Source organism: Episyrphus balteatus, chromosome 4 (genome assembly GCF_945859705.1).
Source record: "Episyrphus balteatus chromosome 4, idEpiBalt1.1, whole genome shotgun sequence".
NCBI classification, from domain to species: domain Eukaryota; kingdom Metazoa; phylum Arthropoda; class Insecta; order Diptera; family Syrphidae; genus Episyrphus; species Episyrphus balteatus.
In genome coordinates, this window is record NC_079137.1 from 73,617,462 (window position 1) to 73,642,698 (window position 25,237).

The 25,237-nt window shown below is 26.9% G+C and overlaps 1 protein-coding gene across 1 annotated transcript in view; it reads left to right on the plus strand.

Moving 5' to 3' along the window:
* Positions 1-411: 411 nt before the first annotated feature.
* The window catches only part of LOC129918881 (ras-related protein Rap-1b), a 47,086-nt gene continuing 22,260 nt past the window's right edge, over positions 412-25,237 (plus strand). The window contains exons 1-2 of the mRNA XM_055999626.1: positions 412-592; positions 23,625-24,045. Coding sequence (XP_055855601.1) covers positions 23,957-24,045 — 89 coding nt within the window. The 5' untranslated portion in view covers positions 412-592; positions 23,625-23,956. The remainder of the gene's footprint in view (positions 593-23,624; positions 24,046-25,237) is intronic.

Below are 25,237 nucleotides of genomic sequence, written 5' to 3' on the forward strand. Positions count from 1 at the left end.
AATTCTCAATGATTTTGAATTCGCCGCAAATTCAGCTTATAACAGATACTTTAGGCACTGTTTGAACTTCTCCATAGAAAAAGCTTCATACCCCGTTATTTTCTGGATTTTTCAAATGCATAGGAAGCTTTTTGCTCTCCCAACGGAACCAAAAATTTTTGTGGAATCCCGTTTTTTGTTATGGGCTCCCTCAACAGTTTTCCCCGGGAACTCGAAGCGAATTGGTCGTCCTAGCTGAGTAATTATAACACTTTTCGTGGCAGTGATTTTTTATGTGTGTGTTTTTTTTTTTATTTTGCTGGCATAAAAATAAATTAAATTTAATTTTTAAGAATTTTGTTTTTGAATATCCTTAAAGGTTCTTGAGAAAAAAAAATTACAAATTTTTGGAGGTGAATTTTAAATAAAAAAAAATAAATTATTGTGATTTTTTTTTTTAGAAAAAATATCAAAAAATACATAAAAAACTGTGAGTAAAATTTGAGTGATTTTGCTGACTTCAATTTGTAATAAAAAATAAAAAAAAAATGGAATAAAAATAAAAGAAAAAAGAAATTTTAAGGATTTATTAATATTCAATATTTCTTGAAAGGTGAGTCGTCCTTTTTCGCATTTTTTCTGTAATTTTTTTTTGTTTTTATGCGTCGTCTGCAGATTTATCCTTGAGCAACAGGCAAGAATAAAAAGTTTATTTTCGTACAAAAAAAAAACATAAAAAAGAGAATTTAATAGGAAAATAAACTTTAACGAGTTTTATGCTATGTTTTCTTTGAAATTGCATTTGTGTATGTTTATCTACCTGCGATGGAGCAACTGGTGGTAGATGGGGTAGAGATGATTGTTTGTTCTCCTGTCTCTCGTAAAAAAAAAACATAGCTGATGTATCTTGTTTTTTTTTTTTAATAGAAAATATGCTGCATTTGGGAATTGTACAGATGTTTTAAGTTTAGTGTAAAGAAGTATATGTTGGGATAGGAATTACTTTAAATTTAAAAAAAAGGATCAAAAGGATATTTTTTTCTGATTTTCGTTTTATTATTGTTGGGGAAGGAATTCCAAGGAATTGTATAAAATTGAAATTTACAATATCTGGAGTCTTAGAAAATTGATTGGTTTCAAAAGAAAATAAGGATATGTATCTATGTTAGTATAATAACATTTCTATTTATTTTTTTTTAAATCAGGGTGATATGGGTGGTTTTTAATTTGAAATGATTTCTGTAGAATTTCATTGTAAAAAAAAATTATTGACAAAACAATTTATTTGTTTGTATTGAATTTTTTAAGAATACAATCTGACATTGAAAAGGGTGAGACAGATGGATATTCGTAATGTATTTTCTTTTAAACAGCTTATTTTATTTGATAAAGGCCGGATTGTGATTTAAAAAAAAAATATAAGATTTCTCTTATTTGAAAAAAAAAACCATAAAGGAACAAAATTAAGAGAAAATTCTTTGAATCAATTTAAAAAAAATCACCCTAATAATTTATAGTAAACCGAAGAAAGACTATCTAAATTAAAGGCCTTTCAATCTTCTTAAATCCAGCAGAATTTCTTGATAACATATTTTTTATATATTTATGTATGTTTATAATTAACCATACTTACAGTCTTCCAAGTTATTGGAAACTTGGTTTTTGAAAATGAAAAGTAAGTTAAAATTAAACTCCTTGAAACAAAATTAGATAATGGCCAATAATTTTGTTGCTTATCAAAATTTTGAGTGGATAATATTTTGAAATTCAAACTGCATAAAATGCCACTCCAGAAATTTGCTGTCTACTCTATATGAGTCCTTCAGAATAATAATGGGATAGGTTCATTTGAAATGTGTGCATATTATACACGACTTTGAGAAGCCCTATCTTAAGAACTAAAGACATTTTTGGAAAACAAAATGTTTCATACGCAATACCTTAATGTGCTCAAATTTATTTTTATTTCATTTTATATTACAAATAAATAAATAGTTACAGTAATTATAAAGCCTTTGAACATCCAACTTGAAGAGAAGTGAACTTGACCAAATATAGGTACCAATATTATTCTGAACGCTTTATTATTTCTTCTTGTTCAATCTTTTTCTCGCTTTGTAAACAACATAAATTGTTTTGTCAACTGCATCTAATTTTATAATCTGTCAAAACTTCAAAGTGTTTTTGAGACACTAGAATTGTACCTACAAAAAATTGATTTTATTGAAAAAGTCAAAAAAAAAATTCCAAAAAAATTGATGTGTTCTTAAAATTTATTTATAAACTTGTTTTTGAAAAATATTTTTTATTTTCACACTTAATATTTTTTTATTTGAAATCTTACAATGTTTTAATAGTATTATATTGTTATATTTATTATTACACAAAATTAGTTCTCTCAACGGGCTATGAATCGGCTATGTTATTTTCTATTGCCTTTATTAATTAATCTTGTTCCAATCTGTTTTTTTTTTTTTTTTTTTTAATTTGAAGTAATAGAAGTATAATCTGGTATGGTTAAGGGCAGAAATTTTCAGCAGAAATTTAGTCATATTGGATATCGATTAAATTTACATTGAATCTTATGTAGTCCCTTTCTCTTTCCACTTTGCCATAGACAAAATCTAGTCTCCTGAATGGATTTTTTTAGATTCGCTAAATTAAGAATTTTATATTTCAACATTCTATATAAAAATAAAATTTGGGATGTCAAGATCGTGTAGAACTACCTTACCTTAAAAAATCAAAAGTGTTGGAGAGTACCCCGTAAGATTTTTAAAACAATATAAGAAAAAATGTTTGATAATAAAATAAATTCCATAATTTTTTTTAACAACAAGTTTTTCATTTTAATATTAACAGAATTTTAGATTTTCTGATTCTGATACAAGAATAATTAAATAGGTACAGCATTTTAAGAACAGAATTTTGGCATTTAGTATGAATCCAATATATTTGAATTTTTGTATTAAAATGCATTACATAGAAAGTACATTTTAAAGATCATTAAAGCTATAATATGTATATAATAATATTTTGACAGTACCTACCTACATAAATGTTATTTTTAAGATACACATTTTTGACTAGATAACTTAGATGAAGAAAATTAAAATGTGAAAAACCGTTACTTTCGACATTTTAAAACTATAAATGTCACTACACATAATTTTTAAAATATGGCTCCTTGTCAACTTTCTTGTGAATTTCGAAATCGGGAATTAAAATGTTATCACCTTGATAAGTATTTTAAAAGCTTCAATAATTTTCGAATTTCGATATTTAACTTTAAATCACTTTTTTTTTTTAATTTTGGATTTTCGGTGGATTAATTTTAATATTAATATTAACATTAATATTTTAACCGTTTTTTTGATTTCTGGTTTTTCTTTTTTTAATTCAACCGATTTCAACGAAAGTTTATATACAAATACGCATTTTATTTTTTTTTTTGAATAATTAGGTTTTTGAAACTTGTAAATTCATTTTGTTGAATTTTTTTTATGTGTCGGATACTAATTTTTTTTAAATGACATACCATTGTTTTATTTTTTTTATGATTTTTTCTAATAAAATATATGTATTTTCCAAAAAGTGTCTCCAATCATTTTCAAAAACAAAAAAGATACTAAAAATTCTTTGGAAAACATGAAATGAAATTGCATAAATTCGGAGAATAAAACTGTTTAAAAAGCTTTTTTTATTATTATAAAAACAAGTTTTTTCTTTATTTCTTAAAATAATTATTTTCAAATAAAAATAATAACTTTCTTTTATGAATTTTTACATACAAAGCAAGTTTGTGCGATTCAGTCGTGCATTTTATTTAAATTAGAATACTCACTATTGGTCTAGTAGCTAAAGGGAATTGTTTTTCAAACTTCGGTTTTTGTTTAATAAAAATTGAAATTAGAATTTTGGTTTTCTTTTTTTTTCAAAAATAATATTGAAATTTTATGCTAGATTTTTACAGGAAAAAAGTTTTATGGAGTACAATTTTCCTTCGTACGTTTTCGTTTAAGTGGAGCGCGAAATTTTCTCACCAATTAAACTTAAAAAAAAAAATTATAAAATAATAAATTAAAAACGAATAAAAGTTTTAAAAAACTGGTGAAATTTGGCCACCAATTTTTCTATATTCGTTGCCGTTGTTTTAAGAATTTTGGAATACATTTGTTAGTTTATTGCAAGTGTTGTTTTGAGGTGTATGTATATTGCATTTTAAAAAACATTAGAAATATAAGACTAGAACACAACCTTGAGGTACACCAGCCAACTATTTCTTTAAAGCCTGAGAATTCGTTAAAGTTTCTTGGGTTTTTTTTTTTATTTTGATTAATACTTTAAGATTGAAGGTGCAAGCTCTAAACGAAGTATGCCAAGTAAAGTAAAGAACATTTCCGAAAAATGTTAAGAAAAAAAGAAAATGTTAAATAATAGAAAATTGAGTAATAGCTGAAGCAAATGATACGATTTGTGGTTAAAAACAATTAGGTAGGCAGAAAAACCGAAATGTCATTCACATATGTTTATCCTACAATCGTTTTGTTTTTAATTAAAATATTTTTATGTATTCAGTATCATATCCGCAGGTGAAATAAAGCTTATGCTAATATACCTAATTCTAACAATATGACTGGATAAATTATACATTCTACAATTAAACCAACAAAAAAAAAAAAAAAAAAAATAAAAATCCTTTTGAACAAAAAAAAAAAAAAAACTCCCACAAATTATGATAATTAAAGCCCATTCAATATGATAATCGCTTACTCATTTACTTTTTATATTTCCTAAACCATTATTCTAATTTGAAACATGGTAAAAATCTACCCACAACGAATTAAAAAAAACCTCAAACCATTAGACAAAAAACAAAGGATAATTGGGCGTAAATAATAATATCCATATCCAACTACTTATTTAAATTAAAAAAATAAAACAAAAAAAAAAAAACCTTTAATTACTAAACCATTTAACCAGAATAATATACCAATAAATTAAATAAACTCATGACTCATTAAATAAAATGTCAATACCTAAATTCTCTATCGACCCTCGATGAAACCAAAAACCACATAATTAACAATTCAATGATAATATTTTACTAATATCCACCAACAAAATAAAAAAAATTATTATAATTATTTATTCTAATAAAATAATCATCAAATAAACACAAATTATTTTTATTATTTATTATTCAATTGGAATTCAATTTTATCAGAAAAATAATAAAATTTTATCTAAAAAAAAATATTATGCATGCAAACATTTTCCCAAATGAAAGTCAAAAATGCATTTTTCGACAATTATCTGGTATTTTGATTATAAATTCAATTACAAATCAACTACATACAAATGAAGGTAATCGCATACAACCATATCGCACTTGTCTGTTGAACCCCTTTTTTTCGCAAAATCCATCGACAAAAAAAATGGAAAGAAATTAAATTTGCATTGCAAAGTATGCTGTTGGCCTCAATCGGTTTAAACACACAATAATAAGTCTTGTGGGCTCTCCACATCATGTCCACATCCCCCCAACCCCATCATACTAACATACATACATCATAGACACCAACCAACCACACAGAGATAGCATATTATTACAAAATATATAAACCTACTATAGAAACCAGATAGAACGAGGCACGACACACAAATGGCATTTTTTTTTTTATCTCTTAATAACCATTTGAGGTTAGGTTATAGCTGAAATAAGCTTCGCTTATCGCACGTATTTAGCATTTCTACTCTATAACACCCAACCCCCACCCAAGTACCGTTATTCATATTTAGATTTTCCAAATGAGCTTGAAAATTGTATTGTTGTTTTGTTTATGTATGTGTTTAGGTTTTTGATGTTCAATAGCAAAAAGTATATTTAAGTTCGGGGTATAACCTACATAACAATTAGCCAAATCGGGGCTAAAAAGGTGGTTTCTTTTTACAATTATATCTTTTTTTTGAGAAAAAAAAAAAATAAAATATCAGGTATTGTTGATTTTAAATGAGTTTGTTTATGAAAAATGGCTTCATGTTGTTGCCTGGAGAAAAATAAAGAAGTATGAAATAGGAGATTGATAGAATATGATAAATAATGGAAATATTTTTTAACATGCCATGTAGAAATAAGAGAATAAACGTTGATTTTAAAAATGAATAATACGAAATTATTTATCAAACCTGTTATTACGATCCTTTATTGTGTTCATATATTTTGTTGAAAAAAAAAACATACTTTTCTATTATAGGATAGCCAAGGTCGAAATTGGGAGTCTAAAATTATCGAATGTCTGCGGAATTTTGAATTATCTTTTCAATGATTTGGTGATGCCATTAGTCATTGGCTAAATCATCCGCCAATCTAAAATATAAATGTGAAAGATTTGGTTAAAAAAAAAACATTAAGTGAAATATTATAATAATTTATTCAGCACTTAAAAATTTATCGTTACCGGTTGAGTGAATGTAATCAAAATTTTGTTTTAGAATTTTGTTAATAAATTGTATTTACAAATAAAAACCAACATTTTTTGAAATTTTTATTTTTACATTGGAAATTTTTTTTTTCAAACAACGTCTCACATAGAGGTATTTCAACAATTATTTTTTTATATTAAAACTCGCAAATTACTAAAATCAGTTGTTTTTGTTACAAATTTTTTTTTTAGGAAATAATTTCTTTTTTTTTGGAAAAATTTATTTTTCGTGAATTTTTTTTTTGTTTTTTAGAAAACAAGAATATTTTTAAATGCTCAATATATAAAATTACTAGCTGACCCGGCGGACTTTGTCACGCCATTTCTTGTATTTTTTTCTAATTTTCGACTCTGTAATGAGTTATGATTTTCCCATAAAAAAGGGGATCAAAATTGGAAAAGTTCGTAAAAAGAATTTAAAAATATTCCGTTTTAAACTTTTAATAAAAAGATGTAACGAATTAAAAAATAGAGTTTTATTTTACCGTTATTTCAAATTTGTCATTACAAAATTAATTGAAACTTTGTACAAATATAATGTCGTGCTCATTATCTATCTTTACTGTAAATTTCATTCATTTATCTGTTGAAGAAAAAAAGATAAAAATAAAAAACGGTTAAAAACGGCAAAAAACGGACATTCCCGTTATTCGGTCAAAAATCATTTTAAAAACTCAAAAAAACCTATATTTCCTATAGGTTTAAGGTTTTTTGCAGACTTTTAAAAATTCAAAAAAAAAAATAAAAGACTACTCAAAATGTCTCTAAAAATTAGTTGTTTTTCAAAAATTTGTATGTCAAAATACAGGGCCTATGAAAAAAATCCGTATTAGACCCATAATTTTTTTTTTAATATCTTTCTAATGGTGTAACTCAAATTTCTGCGCAAAATTTTGCGTACCTGTAATTAGTCTTTTGTCGAAGGTCTATATGACTGCAAAAAAACCTTCACAACTTGGTTTTGAAATTTGCTTGAATTGTTTCAATACCTTTTTTAACTTTATAATAAATTTGTCTATCATTAAAAAAAATCTACTCTTTACGACATACCGTTTAGAAAATAGCCTCTTTTTTCAATGTCGTGTTAGCCCTATTTACCCTATAAAATCTTAAAATTTGTTTGCCTTACCTTCTCCTCTTATGCCTCTTTGATTTAAAAAAAAAATTAAGAAAATAAGTCAGCCGGTGTGGCCGGTTAGCGAACGTACACAAAACCAAACTTTAATATATATAATAGATAATAGATTTGATTAGGGGAGACAAAATTGAAGGTTATATTTTTTTTTATAAACATATGTACATACGTAGATAAATTATGCAAATATATAAAAATTTTGTATGTGCTGAAAATTCGCGCAACTGCAATATTCTGCAGCTGAATTTGTAAGAAATTATTAGGTTAGGCCTTCAAGTTTTCAAATTTTTTTTTTGAACGCCTTATAAGTCGATTAATATTGTGTTTTTAATGGAACACCAGTATTTTTTGTAAGGTAATTTAAAAAAAAATGACTCCAACGATTTTAAATTATTTTTTCTAAAAGTTCTTTTTTATACGATAAAATAAATATATTACTTTAGTTTTAACGACAAAACTATTCAATCCAACTTTTTATTATTTTTTTAGTTTTATTAAATTAGTTATACAAATATTATTTCATAATATTATACCTAAAAAACTTCATTATTTTAAGAAACGTTTACCATGCGAGCAATTACGTGAGGCCCAGTCATGAATTCTATTTTGACGACCCGAATGATTTAAAGTTACTCCAAAGTTACATTTTAAAATATTAGGTAATTATTTTAATATCTCCACTTTCTTACTGCGAATCATAATTCTCAAAATTATCATCATTTGGTTTGCAATAAATTCATTTGTATTGAACATTAACTGTTTTCAACAGAAAAAAAGTTACGCATACACCACAGTGTCCAATTTCGAAATTCTGTTTTTATTACTAAAATTTGTACTTAAAGTCATTGGACATAGGAAAATGAATGGAATTCAAAAATAAAAAATGTAGGTATTCAAATAGAATAAAATTTGTATAGGAACCTTAATAGGATGTACAATTTATTTGAGCTGTTTTTTAATATGTTTTTAGCTAAAAAAATCAAAAATACAAGAAGACATTTTTTTTTATAAAACAAGGTTGTAAAAAAAAACTATCTTATGTTGTTTTTAAAGAAACATTGAAAATGTTTGATTTTATTTGATTTTAAAATTTTACTTTTCTGAAGTTCTGTTTAGAGTTTTTGAATACTTTGATTTGTAAAAGATAATTGTCTTCAGTTAATTCAGCTCATTGTTGACATTTTAACAAATTTTTCTTATATTGAATTTTTGTTTGTACATTCAATTTAGAAAAAAAGTTTTTCTTATCATCACACCATTTCAATATGTCATTTAATTTTATCCGATACATAATTTTATCTCGTAAAAAAAAAGTACTTGAGAATTTCACCAAAGCAAAAATCGATTAAAACCCATTGACAAAATATAATGTTTTCTCTATCTACTATAGATACTTATCAGGTTTAATTTTAGTGTGATAAGAAATTTATTGGATAAATGTATAGTAGAGATTTTCTGTTTGTTTTTGTCCTGATAGGTAATATTGATAAAGAGTAAATATTCACTTTTATAATATAGAAAAATTCACAATAAAAGCCGGAAGTTTTCAGAAAAAACGAAGGTGATATACCCAAATATTTGTATCTATCAGCTTTTATGAATCACCAGACAAATTTTGTAGGAATTCATTCTCATAATAAATTTCTCCGAACCAATCCTTTCCGATAGAATTTTAATAAAATTGTTGAATTTAATATATCGGAAATTTGTATTTATATGTCTTCCTCAAGAGTGTATCATTAATTTAATATTTTTCGTTTGAACAACCATCAGCATAAAAGTTAGTATAAGAAATAAAAATCCCTTCTAAATGACTGCACATTTCGTTTACAATTTGTGCTTGAGTATGCCAAAATATATACAATGCCAAATGGGTCTTTTATTGGTTCATTAAAATTGCTTTAATCATAAATCTTACAACATAAGGAAAAAATCAGCAGCTTTTACCCTCTCACACACAGTCCTCCAGAGAAAGAGAGTATTATCTAGTGTTTTTGCCATTGAAGAAAGACCATAATCTCTAGGATCCCCGACCTACTAACCCTTATTATGACCAAAACGGTATTCAATGCACCCGCAGTTGTTGTAGCTCCAGCAGACTTAAGGAATACAAAACAACATTACCCCGTCTTCTTAATACGTTTGATGGTGAAATTTATATGCTTAAATGTATCTTAGTGTGTGTTTGTGAGTCTTGTTTATCTTTCGGCTTCTAACATTTTAAGTACAAAAGAGCTCAGACGAAATAAAAAGCTGTCCATCTCGTTATAATTAATGGTTTGGGCATCCATCTGTGTCTTTTAAAAAGAAAACAAAAAAAAAGTCAATTCAGTGTACATTACATTTTCCAGTAAAAGGATAATGACTAAGATGGAGTGCCTTTTATCGTTTTTGGCTTTAAATTCAACCAAAAAAAAATCTATTTATAAAGAGAAAAAGGATCCTTTGACGGCACAAAAATCTGTATGAACCTTCCAAATAATTAAATCCTATTTTTTTTTTGGGGGAATCCTTTTTTTTAAATTTATTTTCGTTTTGTTTGAAAATTTTTAGTTCGAATTTGACTGAGCTTGCAAAAGAAAAATTAGATTTAAAACAAAACGAAAAAGAAATCCATAAATGGATGAGCAGTTAAGAATACTTTTTTATATAAAGAAATTATAGCATAAAAAGGAAAAAGGAATTTAGTCAAAGATTTGAAAATACAAATTCGAAGAAAAGTAAAATAAATGTTGATGTAATGTACCAATCAGGACTAATTTTTTTTTTCTTGATTTTAAAAGCCTTTCGGTCTTAGAAGAAAAATTACGTCGTTACTGAATAGTTTCCAAAAGACATTCCCTTGGAAGTCATAATATAAAAGCAATGGAATAATATATTTAACAAGATTTTTGTTTATTTTTTGGAACATTCATTTGTCATTTTTGTGTGAAACAACAAAGGAAACAAAACTATTACCATACATTTCTTACTCCAATTGAGTACCTAAGTGTTTTGGATATCTCTGTGCAGTTCGTGAATGGAATATTTAACATAACTTTGTTGTATGAAAATAAAATTTAAATTATAAATCATAAATGAGTTATGGGAAGGAACATACAGGAAGTCAACAAAACAAATAACTTTCAAAGATAATATCCAATTGTAAAGGGATTGTGTATGATTTAAATTCATATAGTTGATTATATCATGCATGTCTACAAAGTTTGGAAAGTATTTAATATCTGTTTGGAAAAATATGCAATTTTGACAATTTTCTTAGAATATTAAGTTGAGCCTTCGGTTACATAACTATCAAATTCACAATCCTGCATTAGGAGCTAAAAAAAGTATTTTTTTTTAAGAAAATGAAAAAAAAAATATTCAAAAAAATGCAGCTAATTTATTTATAAACATTTAGGTATGCCACACAAAAAAAATTGTAATTCTTTTTGAATTCTTCTATTAATTTACACAAAAACAAATTTTCAAAAAAAAAAAACCTACCCTCATTTGGGCCCGGTCAAATAAGGCTTTAACCTTGGAATGAATGCTATTTTTTTTTTTGCTCAATATCTTGATTTTGGCATTTTTTTAACTTACCCACCTCAAAAATCTACCTTAAGTTATCCAGAAATGACCATGAAAATTCCTTTCATCTTACTTCCTTTGTACTTGTTTACTGCAAGAACCTCGTAACTCGAAGTTACGAGGTTTACAACAATACCCCGTTACCCAAACTCGAAAATACGAGGTTATTGCATTTCATACATTGCAAGCAATGATATTACTTATGTTTTGTTTTCAAATGCAAATTATAATGAAGACGAATCTTTTCTTGAAATTCTTATGGGTAACCTTCAAATTAACCGTAATTATAGCGGTTTGTACAATTTTGGTTGATTTTCGTTTGTCGTGTTTCGTGTAGTCATCAAAATCGCGTTGATAAAACTGTTTTGTGAAGCCAATGTAATTTTCTTTATCGTATTTTTAAAGGTATAATATGGGCTATTTGTACTTTTTATTATTAAAATTTTATACTGATAAAATGCGTAGAAAGTGATATTTTTAAGGCCTATTGCACCAACAACTTTGTAGTATGAAACTTTGCACTTTAATTTTGCAACTTCTGTTGCACTAAACTCCAATTTGCAAAGAGGAAATTAGTTTTTTGAAAAGTAAAACAAAAATTCCTTCTTTGCAAATTTTGTTGCACCAACCTCAAATTTGCAAAGCACAAAGTAATTTTCTGATAAGCGCAAAGTTTTGCCAATTTGGTAAGAATTCTTTGATTTCGTTGCACCAAACAAAAAAACTTTGCACTTTCCATTTCAAATTCTGCAAAGTTTTGCAATAATATGCAAAGACAAAATTTCATTTGCGGATGGCCATTTCTCGTGTAGGGTTCATTTTAAATATGATAATTTAGAATAATTCGCTTTGAACGACTTTTTGAAGATGAAGAGTATACCTAGTAATAGTTACGTGAGTGATGTAAAATTAAGAATAAATTTTGAAATTAGGAATAATTAACTATTGGGAATATTTAACTATGGTAAGTATAAAAACAATTTGAAGTGACATTGTTAGAATTTGTTGTGTTCTTTTTACAAATCATTTAGGAATGACTTGTTGTTAGATAATGTTAAACTGTTAAACAACTAATTTTTTTTATAATAATGCCAATTTCATTATTATAACCGAAAATCATGTTTTTATTCAAAATAAATTTTCTCCCAACATAAAATTTCAAAAACTTCATTTAAATTTAATTTTTCAGATGATTAATAAGAAAAACCAAAACTGAAATTTCACAGATCAACACACTAAACTCATATCATGGAAATGAGTTGCAAATAGTTACGAATCGTGGCTATTTGACACTTCAAATACATAGAATGTAGGTACGATATGTTCAGCTGTCTAATAGTTAAAAATTGTAACTAAACAAAAGACGATAGTTGGATATTATAAACAAAACTAAACTATGGTAAAATTAAGAAGACACCTCTGCCCTCTGCTTCATGGCCATATAGCCTCCTCTAGAATTCAAAATTTTCCATCATTCAAAGAATGATTGCAATTTAAAGTTATAATAATGATATTAAAAATACCTACTATTATTTTCTTCTACTCAAACTACTCAAAATTCCATTTGTTGCAACGCCCGCTCTTTTTGTTTTGCAAAGAAACCATAAAAAATTGCAAAGTGCAAAGTGGGGAAATTTTTAATTTTTGTAGAAAAGTATTATTTTGCAAAGTTGCAAAATGCAAAGTGGTATGTGGAATAGGGGCATGTTATATATTTTACTAATGGCATAAAATATGTTGTACCTATATGTTTTCGAAATTAATTTTTTTCGACCAAATTTTTTTCGGTAGGTACCTTTCATTTACAGCAATTTTGAAGAAGTTTAATTTTCTCATAAACGGCTCCTACGATTTTGATTAAAAAATATTTTTTATACGGTTAGATGTGAATGAAAAAAGTTTTTTTCCAAAATCTTTGTTAACACTTACCTCCCATAGAACGGATTTTTTTTTTTAATTTCTGACTGTCTCCCAAATAACTTGTTCAATTTTAACAATTTTTTATATGCAAAACCATTATTATTTCCTTAACAAACATACATTACCAAAACTGTATATCCATGGAAAAAATTTGTCCCGCGAAAAGTGCGATTTGATGTACTAATTTGCCTGGGATATTTTGTTTAAAACTTGAAAACAGTAAAAGAAGTTGGTATTAAATGTTTTTCTATGCAATAGACCAAAGCTAATTTCTCTCCGTCCATACACAAAATTGCACACAAGGACATAAGGATGCAAATAAATAATTTTTTTTGTCATATTTGGTTTATATTAAATCGAAGTCTGTTTAATATAAAAGTCTAAAAGTTACCAATTAATACGATTTTATCGAGTTTTAAAAACTTGCTTTTATCTAAAAAAGTCAAAAATATAGAAAAAGTTCTAATTTTTGAAATTAAACATTTAAGTCGTTTCTTCACAAAAAAAAAATAAAAATTGCAAATTATCAAAGGATTTTACCTCTACTTTATTTTATTAGTACAAAGTTTGGACGTACCGACTTCATACACAAAACGCCTCTTGATTTAGTAAAAAAAAATTAAAATCGTCAATTTTTTAACTTTTTTTCTTTGATTTTAGGTTAGAATTTTAGTCAAAAACAATTTTTTAAATTTTTTATCCATCTTGACAGAAAATTTAATTTGCTATGAAAAGTGTCTTTGAACCATTACAAAACTAGGCTTGGTTTTCGAGTTAAATCAAATCAAAAACTGAAATCTGGCCAGTGTTGCCGATTTCTCAGAAATGCACCAATTAATTTAGTAGCACTTTTAGCTGGAGTATTCTTTTATGCCAAGGAATCATAATCAGCAAAAAAAAAAACTCTTGAACGAATTTGTTCTATTTTTGCTCTGGAGCTAGGGTCTATTAAAGAGACTATTAAGCTTCTTAATCTGTATAAACTAAGTTTTCAAAATTTTAATTCAATACGAGTTTTCTGAGCTCAAATCGTTTTCACTTTTTTTCTAAAAAATTAATGTGTTTGCACCAAAACCTTAGAAAACCAATTCACACCAATCGTAAAGATATAAATCTTATTTGAAATTGCTTTTTTCATTGCAATTGGTTGTAACCAACTTTTCTAACCTTTTTATTTTTGCAATTTTATACAAGTCTTTAACCATTCATGTATAAGTTTGTTCCATTTCATAAGGTTCATTAATCTTTCCAGTTTAACCCTCGAAGCTGTAAAATTAAATCAAAAGTAACTAAACATTCTTGAACATGGTTAGACCATAACACAACCCACACGGCAATTAAATTGATTCCATTCTTACAGAAATATCTGAACGTAAGGCAATACCCTATAAAGGAAAACAATAATTGAACTCGTATAAATTTCAAAGGAAGAAGTTCCACAGGTAATTTATGCTTCTTTTTCATTTAAGTTTTTATGATTTAATGTGGAAAAGTTTTCAACAACTCAAAAATAGAGTTTACTCGAAAAAAAGCTATTAATTCTTAGAAATTTACTACAAAATTCCTGGCTGACCTTTAAGTTGTGTCCAAAATCATTCTTTTTCTTTGAGTTCAATAGAATGAAATGATTCTATTTTCTCATTAATCGAAACATCTAATTTATTTCCGCATTTCTCCATCAACATACTATCAGCAGTTAAAATATCAGCTCACACCTCCAAATTTAAAAAACACCTCACAGAAATAAACGTAATTAGTTTCGATAAAAAAAAAACAAAAAATCAGCACACCAATAAATTCGAATGAATTCAAATAATTTGCTTCAGTCACTTTTGAACGTCTTCTCACTTTTTAGCCATCTCGTCATCATGATGGCTATCGTCTAAATTTATATCGTCTTTTCATTCTCACCATCCTACCTACGACACAGAAGACCAACCACCACCAGGGACGTGTCTCGAAAGCCAATTGACAGGGCACAACCTGACACATTGAACTCGAAGACTTGAATGATGAATCTCTTACGAATTTGCTGAAAAGGAGCTCCCCAAAGATAAATTATTCTACATGTTGTAGATGGGAGGTAACCCAGGAAGTTCCTTTCAACAAAATGTATGTACATGTGAGTGAACTAACATGTAAAAAGCCAACAACTTTTTTCTTTAGGGATCAGAGAAAGTGTACCTTTTGGCAGAATACGATACAAAATGACTTCCTATTCCCCAAACCCAGTCCCTACCAGTTTTTTTTTTTTTTCTATTGTTCAATGCGGCATAGTACTGAACTGATGGGAATTATCCTCGCGAGGTTTTTTTTTTTTTCTTATTTTTTGTTTAAGTTTTCTTCCGACCACGTAGAAGAGGAGTAGATGCGGATGAAAGGCTATATTCATACCCTGGCTCTGTTGTGTATTCGTGGTAGCTTTGCAATGAGTGAGTTTTAAGATGGATCCATCTTGACATTATCCCAAAGAAGGCTCCTTCTACATGTTTTTTTGTGTGTTAAGTCTAAACCAGTCGAGTTCGTTCTCAGTCTTTCAGTGCTCACAATAAACCTTGTCTTCGCCTCGCCCTGACATTGTGTATAAATGATGTACAGCATCGTGCAGTATTTCTAAGGATTCCTCCTTGGCAAAGATTCCGTGATCGGCATTATAAAATATTGTGTTGCGTTTGCTTAGGGTCTTACGAGAAGGACGAAAGACGACAATATTCCTCCTCCTTTTTCTATTCAAAATGGATGCATTGTAGGAAAAAATTGAGGCTTAAGGGTTATAGAATGAAACCACACCGCCGAATATAAGGTGTTCGCTTTGGGGATTAGTTATGGCTTTCTTTTCTCTTTCTCCTCTTGAGAAAAAGAGGGGGAAGGGGATTTAGATATTGTAAGAGATACTGTATGTGACAGATGTTAGCTTAAGGCCGTTGAATGTGTACAGACTTGGTCTTTAATAAACTAACATCAATATGGCAAAACAGAAAGAAAGAGAGAGAGAGAGGGAGAAGAAATAGAAGAAGAAGAAGAAAAAAATAAGAAATTCAAATGAATTTTGTTCGCGTATAAATTATATAAATCCAATTGATTTATGAGAAAAGAGGTCCTTAATTGAATCCTGAGGTGGTTCTCTGGTTGGTATTTTCCCTATCGTTTTTTGTCTTCTCTCTCTTTTGGTTTGGGATTTTGGGGGAGCAAATGAATAATAAATTCAGAGATTAGCCGAATGGATTGGAGGCAGTTAAATGTTGAATTGACATTTTCAAGGATGATGGAATTTTTCGTCTTTAACCGAAGTAGCTAGTAGTTGTTATAGTACTTGATTGAGGATTATATTTTTTGGCGGGTATGAGGTTTAACTAATTTGATTGAATAAAAATGTGCGGAAAGAAAATAGAAATTTAATACAAATATTCAATAGAAGTTTTGGCTCTTTGTAAAATTTTAGCCTTCTTTTCTAATTTTGCACTACAAGTGGTTTGAAGTAACCTTCAATTTGCATTGTAGTTTTTAAAGCATGATTTTTGAGAAATTTTTAAAGTTTATCAAAAGAAAAAAAAAAAAACAATGTATGCAATTCACACGTGGTAGAAGTGATCCCTTTAAGTTTACAAATTTTCTTAAAGAATAAGGTCATACTTAAATTTTTACAATGCAAAAAAAGTATAAAAAAAATTTATTTAAAACAATCATTCTTTATTAAAAAAAAGCAAAACAATTTTTTTTTCTTCTAACACTATTAAATCTATTTTTTTTATGACAACTTATAATAAATTTTATATCATCTGAAAGCTTATTGTTTTAGCTCAAAATATTTTTATCGACCATGCCTATACAACATCTACAAAAAGAGCTAGAATTTTTTTAACTCAATCAGTTTTCATAAAAAAAAAAAGAAAAAATAAATCAATCTTTTTTCTCTTTTAACACCATTAATTCCATTTTTTTAAATGACAACCTATAGTAAATTTAACATCATCTTAGAGCTTATTTCACCTTTTATATGACGCTTTAATCAAATTTCTACGATGCCTACAAAAAAGGAAGAATTCGGCAACAGATCTCCACAGCTATTTTGAGGTTTTTCAATTTAAGATTTTGTGACTTGTAGATCACGTACCGTAATGTGTGACATATTAAATGAAAGGTTATATTATGAGCATGTGTATCAAAGTTAGATCAAATTTGTATGTGTTTTAGATCAAAAGATATAACGTGTTTAGAAAAAGAACATTGTTTCACCGTTATCTCAGGATTTTGAATATGAAATATTACCTATCTACAGTATGAATTCATTCATTCATCTATCTATTAAAACAAAAAAAGTTATAATCAATTGATATTTCCTGTCGCTTTTTTGTTTCATCACTACAAAAAGTTTCAAATTTAAATAACATCAATTATGTTTTGAGTTTTATACGTTCCTTTTCCCGCAACAAAATTTCGTAAAATTCTTTCTAAAGTAATAAAAATAATCTTTAAAAACTTGGGAGACATATTTTGACTGTCGTTTGTATCTCCTGAATGTACCTAAGCAAAGTCATATAAAAAATGTTGATTTTATTTTTGTTGTATGAATTTAAGGAAGCAGGAATATTTTTCTTACGACCGATTCAATTGAATCTAACTTCCTGATGACATTTTTTTTAATATAAACGAATATTAACAAAATACACGCATAAGGATGTTCCAGAAAAAAAAAAAAACAAATTGCAGCGATTAGGATTTCTTGATTGGCAATTAGCTTAATTTCATCTTAGATATTTTCCTTTTTCATGTTCAGAGAAAATTATATCTCTTGTGGTGATTGATGAGAAGTAATCAAGGAAAAACAAAAAACACAAACAAACAAAAAAAGAAACACCATAACGAATGTTCTTTTTTTTCTATGAAGATCTACTGATGTTCACAATTGAAGATGTTCGTGTTTGACCTCATTGACTACAACAGAAGACTATAATGGTTTTTGGTTTTTGCTATAGTTCCACACAATTAATTTGTGTATTTAAGTTATCTTTTTGAAGATTTGATAAAAATCTACTCCCTAAGTGGATTTTCTTGCTGAAATTATAATTTTATTTATGTTTTTTTGGTGTGGAATATATTTTTTGCTTGCTTGGTCTAGAAATTAAGTGTTAATTATTTTGATTGATTTTATGATTGAGTCATGTGAAACAACACAACAACAACAACAACAACAACATAGATACATTTACATATTGAATTATATTATAATTATTTGTTATTGTTTAATTAAGCTTGTTGTGTTTAAGTCACACATTTCAATAATGAATGAATAACACGCACACTTGTTTATTATAGTTGTTGGCATATAGTCACACCAGAAACAACCCCACCAATATGCAATTACTGATTATATTGGCTAGAATATTGAATTGGAATTGTTTCAAATTGATTAAATATTGTCATCACGTCACGTCATTCAATAATTTCATTTTTACTTTTAGTGAAATATGTGTTCATCAATATTATATTTCGTTCATGAATGAATATTAAATTTGTTCGCATGAATTAAATTAGCTATTTAAGCGGAAATTTCATTCATACCTAATTTAATTTTATAAAAATTTCGAAAAGAAATAAAAAAAAAATAAATAAAATAGTAAAATAGATAATAAAATTACTTTCGTACAATTGATTTGCCTGTGAAAAAATTTTATCTCACGTAAAAATATAAGGAAATTTTTTTTTAAATAATAAAATAAATGCAGAAAATATGTATTGTAACCAAAATATTGGAATTTAAAAAATTAACCAAACATAAAGAGACACTTTTTTTTTCTTGATTTATTAATTGGTTGCCTGGTTGTCTTTTAAAAAATGTGGACGCAATAAATTTATTTTATAACATAATACAATGAAAAATTAATTTTTGTTTGTATGATTGGCAGCATAAAAATCCAATGAAACCGAAAACATAAATTTTGTTTTGCATTTTAAATAAAACACATGTGTGGACTAGAATCAAAACCCATTTTATCCACTTTGATCCACACACATAAACTATATGTGATATGAATATGAATCTTTAAATTAGTTTTTTTTAAATAATTGAAAATAATGTCAATGAATGTTGAAAATCCAGCTTTTTTCGTTTAGGTCTGGTTTTGCTTGTTGTTTAGTAATCAAATCTGAAAAAAATGGCTTTTTGGGCGGGTTATTTTTTGACGTGATAACTTCTTATAAATCGATGAACTATGGCAGCCAATACAAAAAAGTGACACCATTTTCTCCCGTTCCACTCTCGCACTTTCGCAGTGCAGCAAAAAATTTCAATTCGAAATTAAAAATAAACTCTTAGAGGTACAAAAATCTTCTATAGCTTATTTGAAAGATAATAACCTTAAGTTTAATCCAAATGAAGGATTTTTAAAAAATTCCCTCATTTAATAGGGTAAACAGGGGTAAAACGAAAAGATGAAATTTAGGCTAAAATCTAAACGCGAAGTCGTAGAGAGTTGATTTTTTTTGCTATACATAGATAAAACTAATTTAAGAATAACTGCATTTAAGAAAAAATTCTAAAAAAATTTTAAACTAAGCTATAACGTTTTGTTTGAACGTTGTACACGTGTTGGCTATGACAAAATGATGATTTTTGGTAGGTAGGGAGAATTTTTTTTGACAATTCTAAAGTTGCCAGGTGAAAGATGAGGGAAAAAAAATTAGGCGCCTGATACGGATTTTTTTTTCAACACTCTGCGTTTCAGTGCTGCCATTTCGAAATTTTAAAAAACATGATAAAAAACATGATTTCAGTTCAAAAAGCATGATTTACAAAAAAAAAGCAAAAACTTATAGAAAATGAACAACCACATCGTGAAAATAGTATTCGACATGGTTGACTTTAAAAAATTCTAACTTCTCTTGTCATATGAAAGGTGAAATAATAGGGTTTCACATGGTATAAAAGTTTTTATATATTGTCAAACAAAAAAATTGATTCCATAGTGTGAGGACAGAAAAATAAATGTTTTGTTGCTTTTTTTAATGAAATTTGATCGAGTTCAAAAAATTCTAGCTCTTTTTGTAGATGTCTCACAGACCTGATCGATATATATATTTTGAGCCAAGACAATAAGCTTTCAGATGGTATAAAAGATTGTATAGGTTGTTAGAGAAAAAATGGAATTAATGACGTGAGAAGATAAAAATTCATGTTTTTTTTGCTTTTTTTTATGAAAATGATTGTTTTCATTAAAAACCATTAAAAAATGGTTTTATTCTTAAGAAGAAATACTTGGCTTTTAAATTGCATAATTTTTTTTTTAAGCTTTTCAAATAAAAAAATTAATATACCTAATGAGAAAATAAAAAAGGTATTTTTTTAAGCTTTTTCTTGTAAATTATGATTGTTTGAAATAAGTAAACGCTTTAAATGACTCATTTTAAACAAAAGCACACAACCTGTTTTCTAACGACGTTATCACGTAAAATCATCGTAGTCAGTAAACCGGCTTTACAGACAATTATGTCATAAATTATGTTTTTTTTGTTCAATATACGAAATTTTTTTTTCAAATTCAAAATAATAACGATAACTATCTATGTAGTTTTAGTTTTAAACAGATGCAACAAAACGATTTAACAAAATTTTCGAAAATATAGCTTCTTTTTGATTTTAACTCCATTTTGAACTCAAAAGTGCCCATTCGATTTTTATAAAAATATCGTTTTGCAAAAAAATTCATTGTTAAACTATCGTAAATGTTGGCGCATTGGTCTTTTGAAAACAAAATTTGGTCGACGTGAATTTTAAAAACATTAAAATTCGTAGATTATTTCTATCTTCGTGACCTTTTTTATATGATTTTCACTCCCACGTGGGTTTGAAGTCAAGTTCGTCCTTTATTCTAATTTTTCATCGACGTTTTGGTTGTGATTAAAACCTTCTTCAGGAATCTGTAATAAAATTATTCTTAGCCTTGATTTTTCAATAATCATTTAAACAAAAAACGAATAATGTCAATATAAAAAAAATAGATATTCATACGAATAAGCTCTAACTAATTTATCTGGCTATTGAAAAATTGGTCCTTAATCTAAAAACATACTAATAAAAAATTATGTCGTTTTCGATTGGTTTCACTCTGAAATCCAATAAAACTGTTTGAATCGCTTCCACTCAATTCTTATATTTTTTACCGGTGCTAGTCAATAATCAAATAAAAATTATTTAGTTTTACACGAGAATATTTTGTTTGACGTTAAGTTTCTATATATAAGTGATTTTGAGTCAATTCTAGCCAAATTCGCACCCGTGTGCCGACAGAGGGATAATATTACTTTTTCCTTGTCCTGGTTATTCTTCTGCGAGTTTTTTTTTTACTTTATTATGTTTTTTTTTAGTTCAAAACTTTATGTTCCTTCCAAATTAAAAAAAAAATCTTTTCCTAAAAAAACAAAATTAAATTATTTTTCAACTTTATACATTAGGGTGCTTCTTATATGGTCGAAAAAATTTTTTTTTCGATTTTTTAATGGGACACCCCTGTATTATGTTCTACCATATAAGCATAGTATATGGTATTTTTTTCCGATTTTAATATTAAAATTTAGGGGTCGCTATCATTCAATAAAGATTTAAGTAAAACAAAAATATCGATTGCAACAAAAAATTTTAACGTACGCTTAAGACCCGATTTTTCAATCTTCTAATAAACAGTCAGCTAACTGTCTGTCAAATAAAGATATTAGGCTCAAAAATAATCAGATAAAATCATTGGATTTTTCAATTAAGAAAAATCACTCAAATAGCTATTCTACAGAATAACACAAAAAAAATGTCAAATTCAAAAATATTCAAAATTAAACTTCCCCTGTATTTTTATCAAAATTTCTTTCAAAACAGTTAAAGATTTAATATAAAGTACTTAATTCTGATTAAAAATTTTAAAATTTTTTGAGAAAAAAAAAAATTTGGTGTATTTTTCAAAACTTTGAATTGTGGTAGCGACCCCTAGAACGTGTTTAAACTGGGCCAAATTTTACCCAATTTATATTTAAGGCAGGAAGAACAAAATGAGAGGGTGTCCCATTAAAATTTCGAAAATTGATTTTTAAGAAGCACCCTATTATACATATACCATAAAAACATTTTTTATTCAATATACAAATTAATGATACACAGGCAAACAATATTAGTAAAACACAAAGAGCAAAAGTAATCACAGTATAAACTCCCACAAACGCGAAAAAAATAACTAACGTTAGTGTCATTTATGAATATGGTTCATTTTTAATTTTGCTTTAATACTTTTGATTTATTAATTATTATTGGTTTCCTGAATTATTTACTCTAAATATATTTTATAAAAAAAAAAAAAAATTAAAAAGGTATGCATTTCGATTAATTGCAACAAAGAACAATGAAACCGGAAATTGACTTTATTGGTTTGGTAATCAAAATATGAAACTTTAAATTCCCAATTCGAAATATATAATCTTTTTGATTTTTTTTTTAAATAATCATAATTCATAAATAATAAATAAATATATTTATAATTTAACATGTAAAGTTGTTTTTCTTGGATTAAATTATTTATTCATTATTTTAACCGTTTCAAAATAAATAGTTGCAAGGTCCTCATTACTCAAATATGCATTTTTTTTTTCAATTTTTTTTGATGAGTCCTGTTTTGTAATTAATACGAGTATCTACATTGTACAACACTGTTTCCAATGCATTTTTTTCTGATCATCTAAAAGTACTTTGTGATCATTATTAACTAAGTAATAATTATTACATATTTCTATATTATATTTGCAAAACTACTAAATAAATTGTAGAGCTTTTCAACATTTTTAAAAGATATTGAAAGAGAATTCTCATGTAATCGAAAATCATTCCTTTACCACTACTACCACCTTAAAAATTCTGCTAAATTGCTAGTCAATTAATCGATGACGAATGTAATTTCTAATTTTTTAAGTACTCATCCTAAAAGATAAAAAATTCTAATAATGCTGAAACTTAACCCTAAAGGATATACTCTTTGTTTCCTCAAATTAATGATTTTTTTCGGGTATCTTTACACACTCCAATTGGTTTGAAGCAAAATTGTGTTATTTTTTTTCTGTGTTCCTTCTTAATTGAGAAGAAATAAGATATCGTTGAAAAGTATATCTAACAATGATATTGTTTGCACAGTAAAATGGATTGTTGATTTTAATCAGAAAAAGGAGAAATATATTTAGCGAGCGCAAAAGAAGGTCATGAAAATTAAAATTGGAAAAAAGAAAAAAACAAAAAAAAAAAAAATTAAAATTTCACCCTCTGATAGCAATGAAGAGAAAAGATAGGTACTTGTATACTGTTTTTAATTGATCGATTTGAACCCATTCAAATATAAAAGGGACATGTTGATTTGTCTATTAAAAAGGTCCTTCGTGAAAATAAAAAATAAATTAAAACATTCAAATTCGTATTTTATTGGTAATTTTGTAAAAAAACTTAACTTTTTGATACCAAATTATACCAAAAAAAGTCATTTATTTTTTTTTTCTTTCTTTTTTTTCAGATCCTTACAAACAAAATCATCAAGGACTATCGTGTTATCTCTTCAATTCAAAAAAGACAAACAAAATTATATATATTTTTGGGTTACAATTTCTTGGTCAAATAAACCAACTTGACTCTGCGTCAAGTTTCAATTCCCAAAAATAACTTAGAAAAAGACAAACAAACAAGATACATATCTAATACTATCAAGGACGTCCATTCATCTTAAGGATCTTATAGATATATAATTTTGTGTGTGTTGTTTCCCCAAAAAAAAAAAACCCACCTTATCTCTCTTTGCTTTTGTGGTAAACCCAAAAAAGTCAATCATAAACACAGGACACCACAAATATGAAAGGAAGACATTTAAGGAGACGATTCAGTCTGCAGCCCTCGTTTATGAACAAGGACGACAATGAAGATAAACAAAAACGAGATAAGTAAGTAAATAAGTTATGATGAAATGAGATAGAGAGAGAATATTAACACATTCTTAGAAAGATAGAAAAGATAAATAACAAACAACAAAAAATAAGAGACCGAACACATTATCATAGAGATAAATTAAAATAAGAAGATTATTTTTGAAGAGGTATTCGAATTACATTATACAGGACAGCAAAAAAAACGATGTATCTTGGTAATGTGAACAGGTCAAGAGCTTTTCTAATTAACCTGTTGATTTGATCATTAATATTCAACATTCTTCTATATGCATTTTCAGTTAGAAATATATGAATGGCTTAGAGCTGAAAGTGAGATATACCAATTTTCTTAACGACTCAAAATGCTCAAAGTAATTAGTTTTCGTCAAAAGAATTCTATTCATGTCAAGAAATGTTCTTAACTCAGGGTAATAAATCATTATTCGATTCCTGAAGTTCTTTTGTGAGGATTATGTATATGATCATGAAATTCCATTTCTCTTATTAGTTATAGGATATTTTAACCCTGACCTGACAATTTGACATTTTCATTTATTGATGGGTTTTTTTGGTTTACTTAAGGACTATGAAACTATTTTAATAAAACTTAGAATTAAGGAAAGGGATTTTTGATAGATTTGTAACCAAAATGTATGTTTTTGAAGTTTTGGGAAATAGCATTTTGAAATTTGAAATATAATTGAATTTTCTGTGGAAAGTTTTAAAATAAATTTAGAATTTTCGGAAGATATGTATATATCGTAGAGTAGTGAGAAGTTGTGGTCAATCCTGAGGCTTACGTATGTTCCAACATGCACCTACAAAAAAAAAACCTTAATTATTTTGTTTTCTTCTATCTCTTTTTAATTTCCTGTCAAAGAACATTTTTTTCAATAGAACAATTTTCTCAGAATTCTGTTGTTTTATATCTTCTTTCTGTATTGCCAAAAGGCAATTTTGTGGTTTGTTCAATACCTATCTATTTTTACAGACTCATTGCAAACATCAATATTCAATGATTATAATAAAAGTCATTTTAAAGAAGAAATTGTAATAGCTTTAATAAAAAAAAAATTTTAAGAAATTTTTTTGAACTTGAACAAAATTTTTGAATTTTAGCTTTAAAAATAGATTTTCCAACAAATAAAAAACAACTTGATGTTTGCCACCATTTTCACATAAATAATGTGTCGTTTTGATGTTAGGA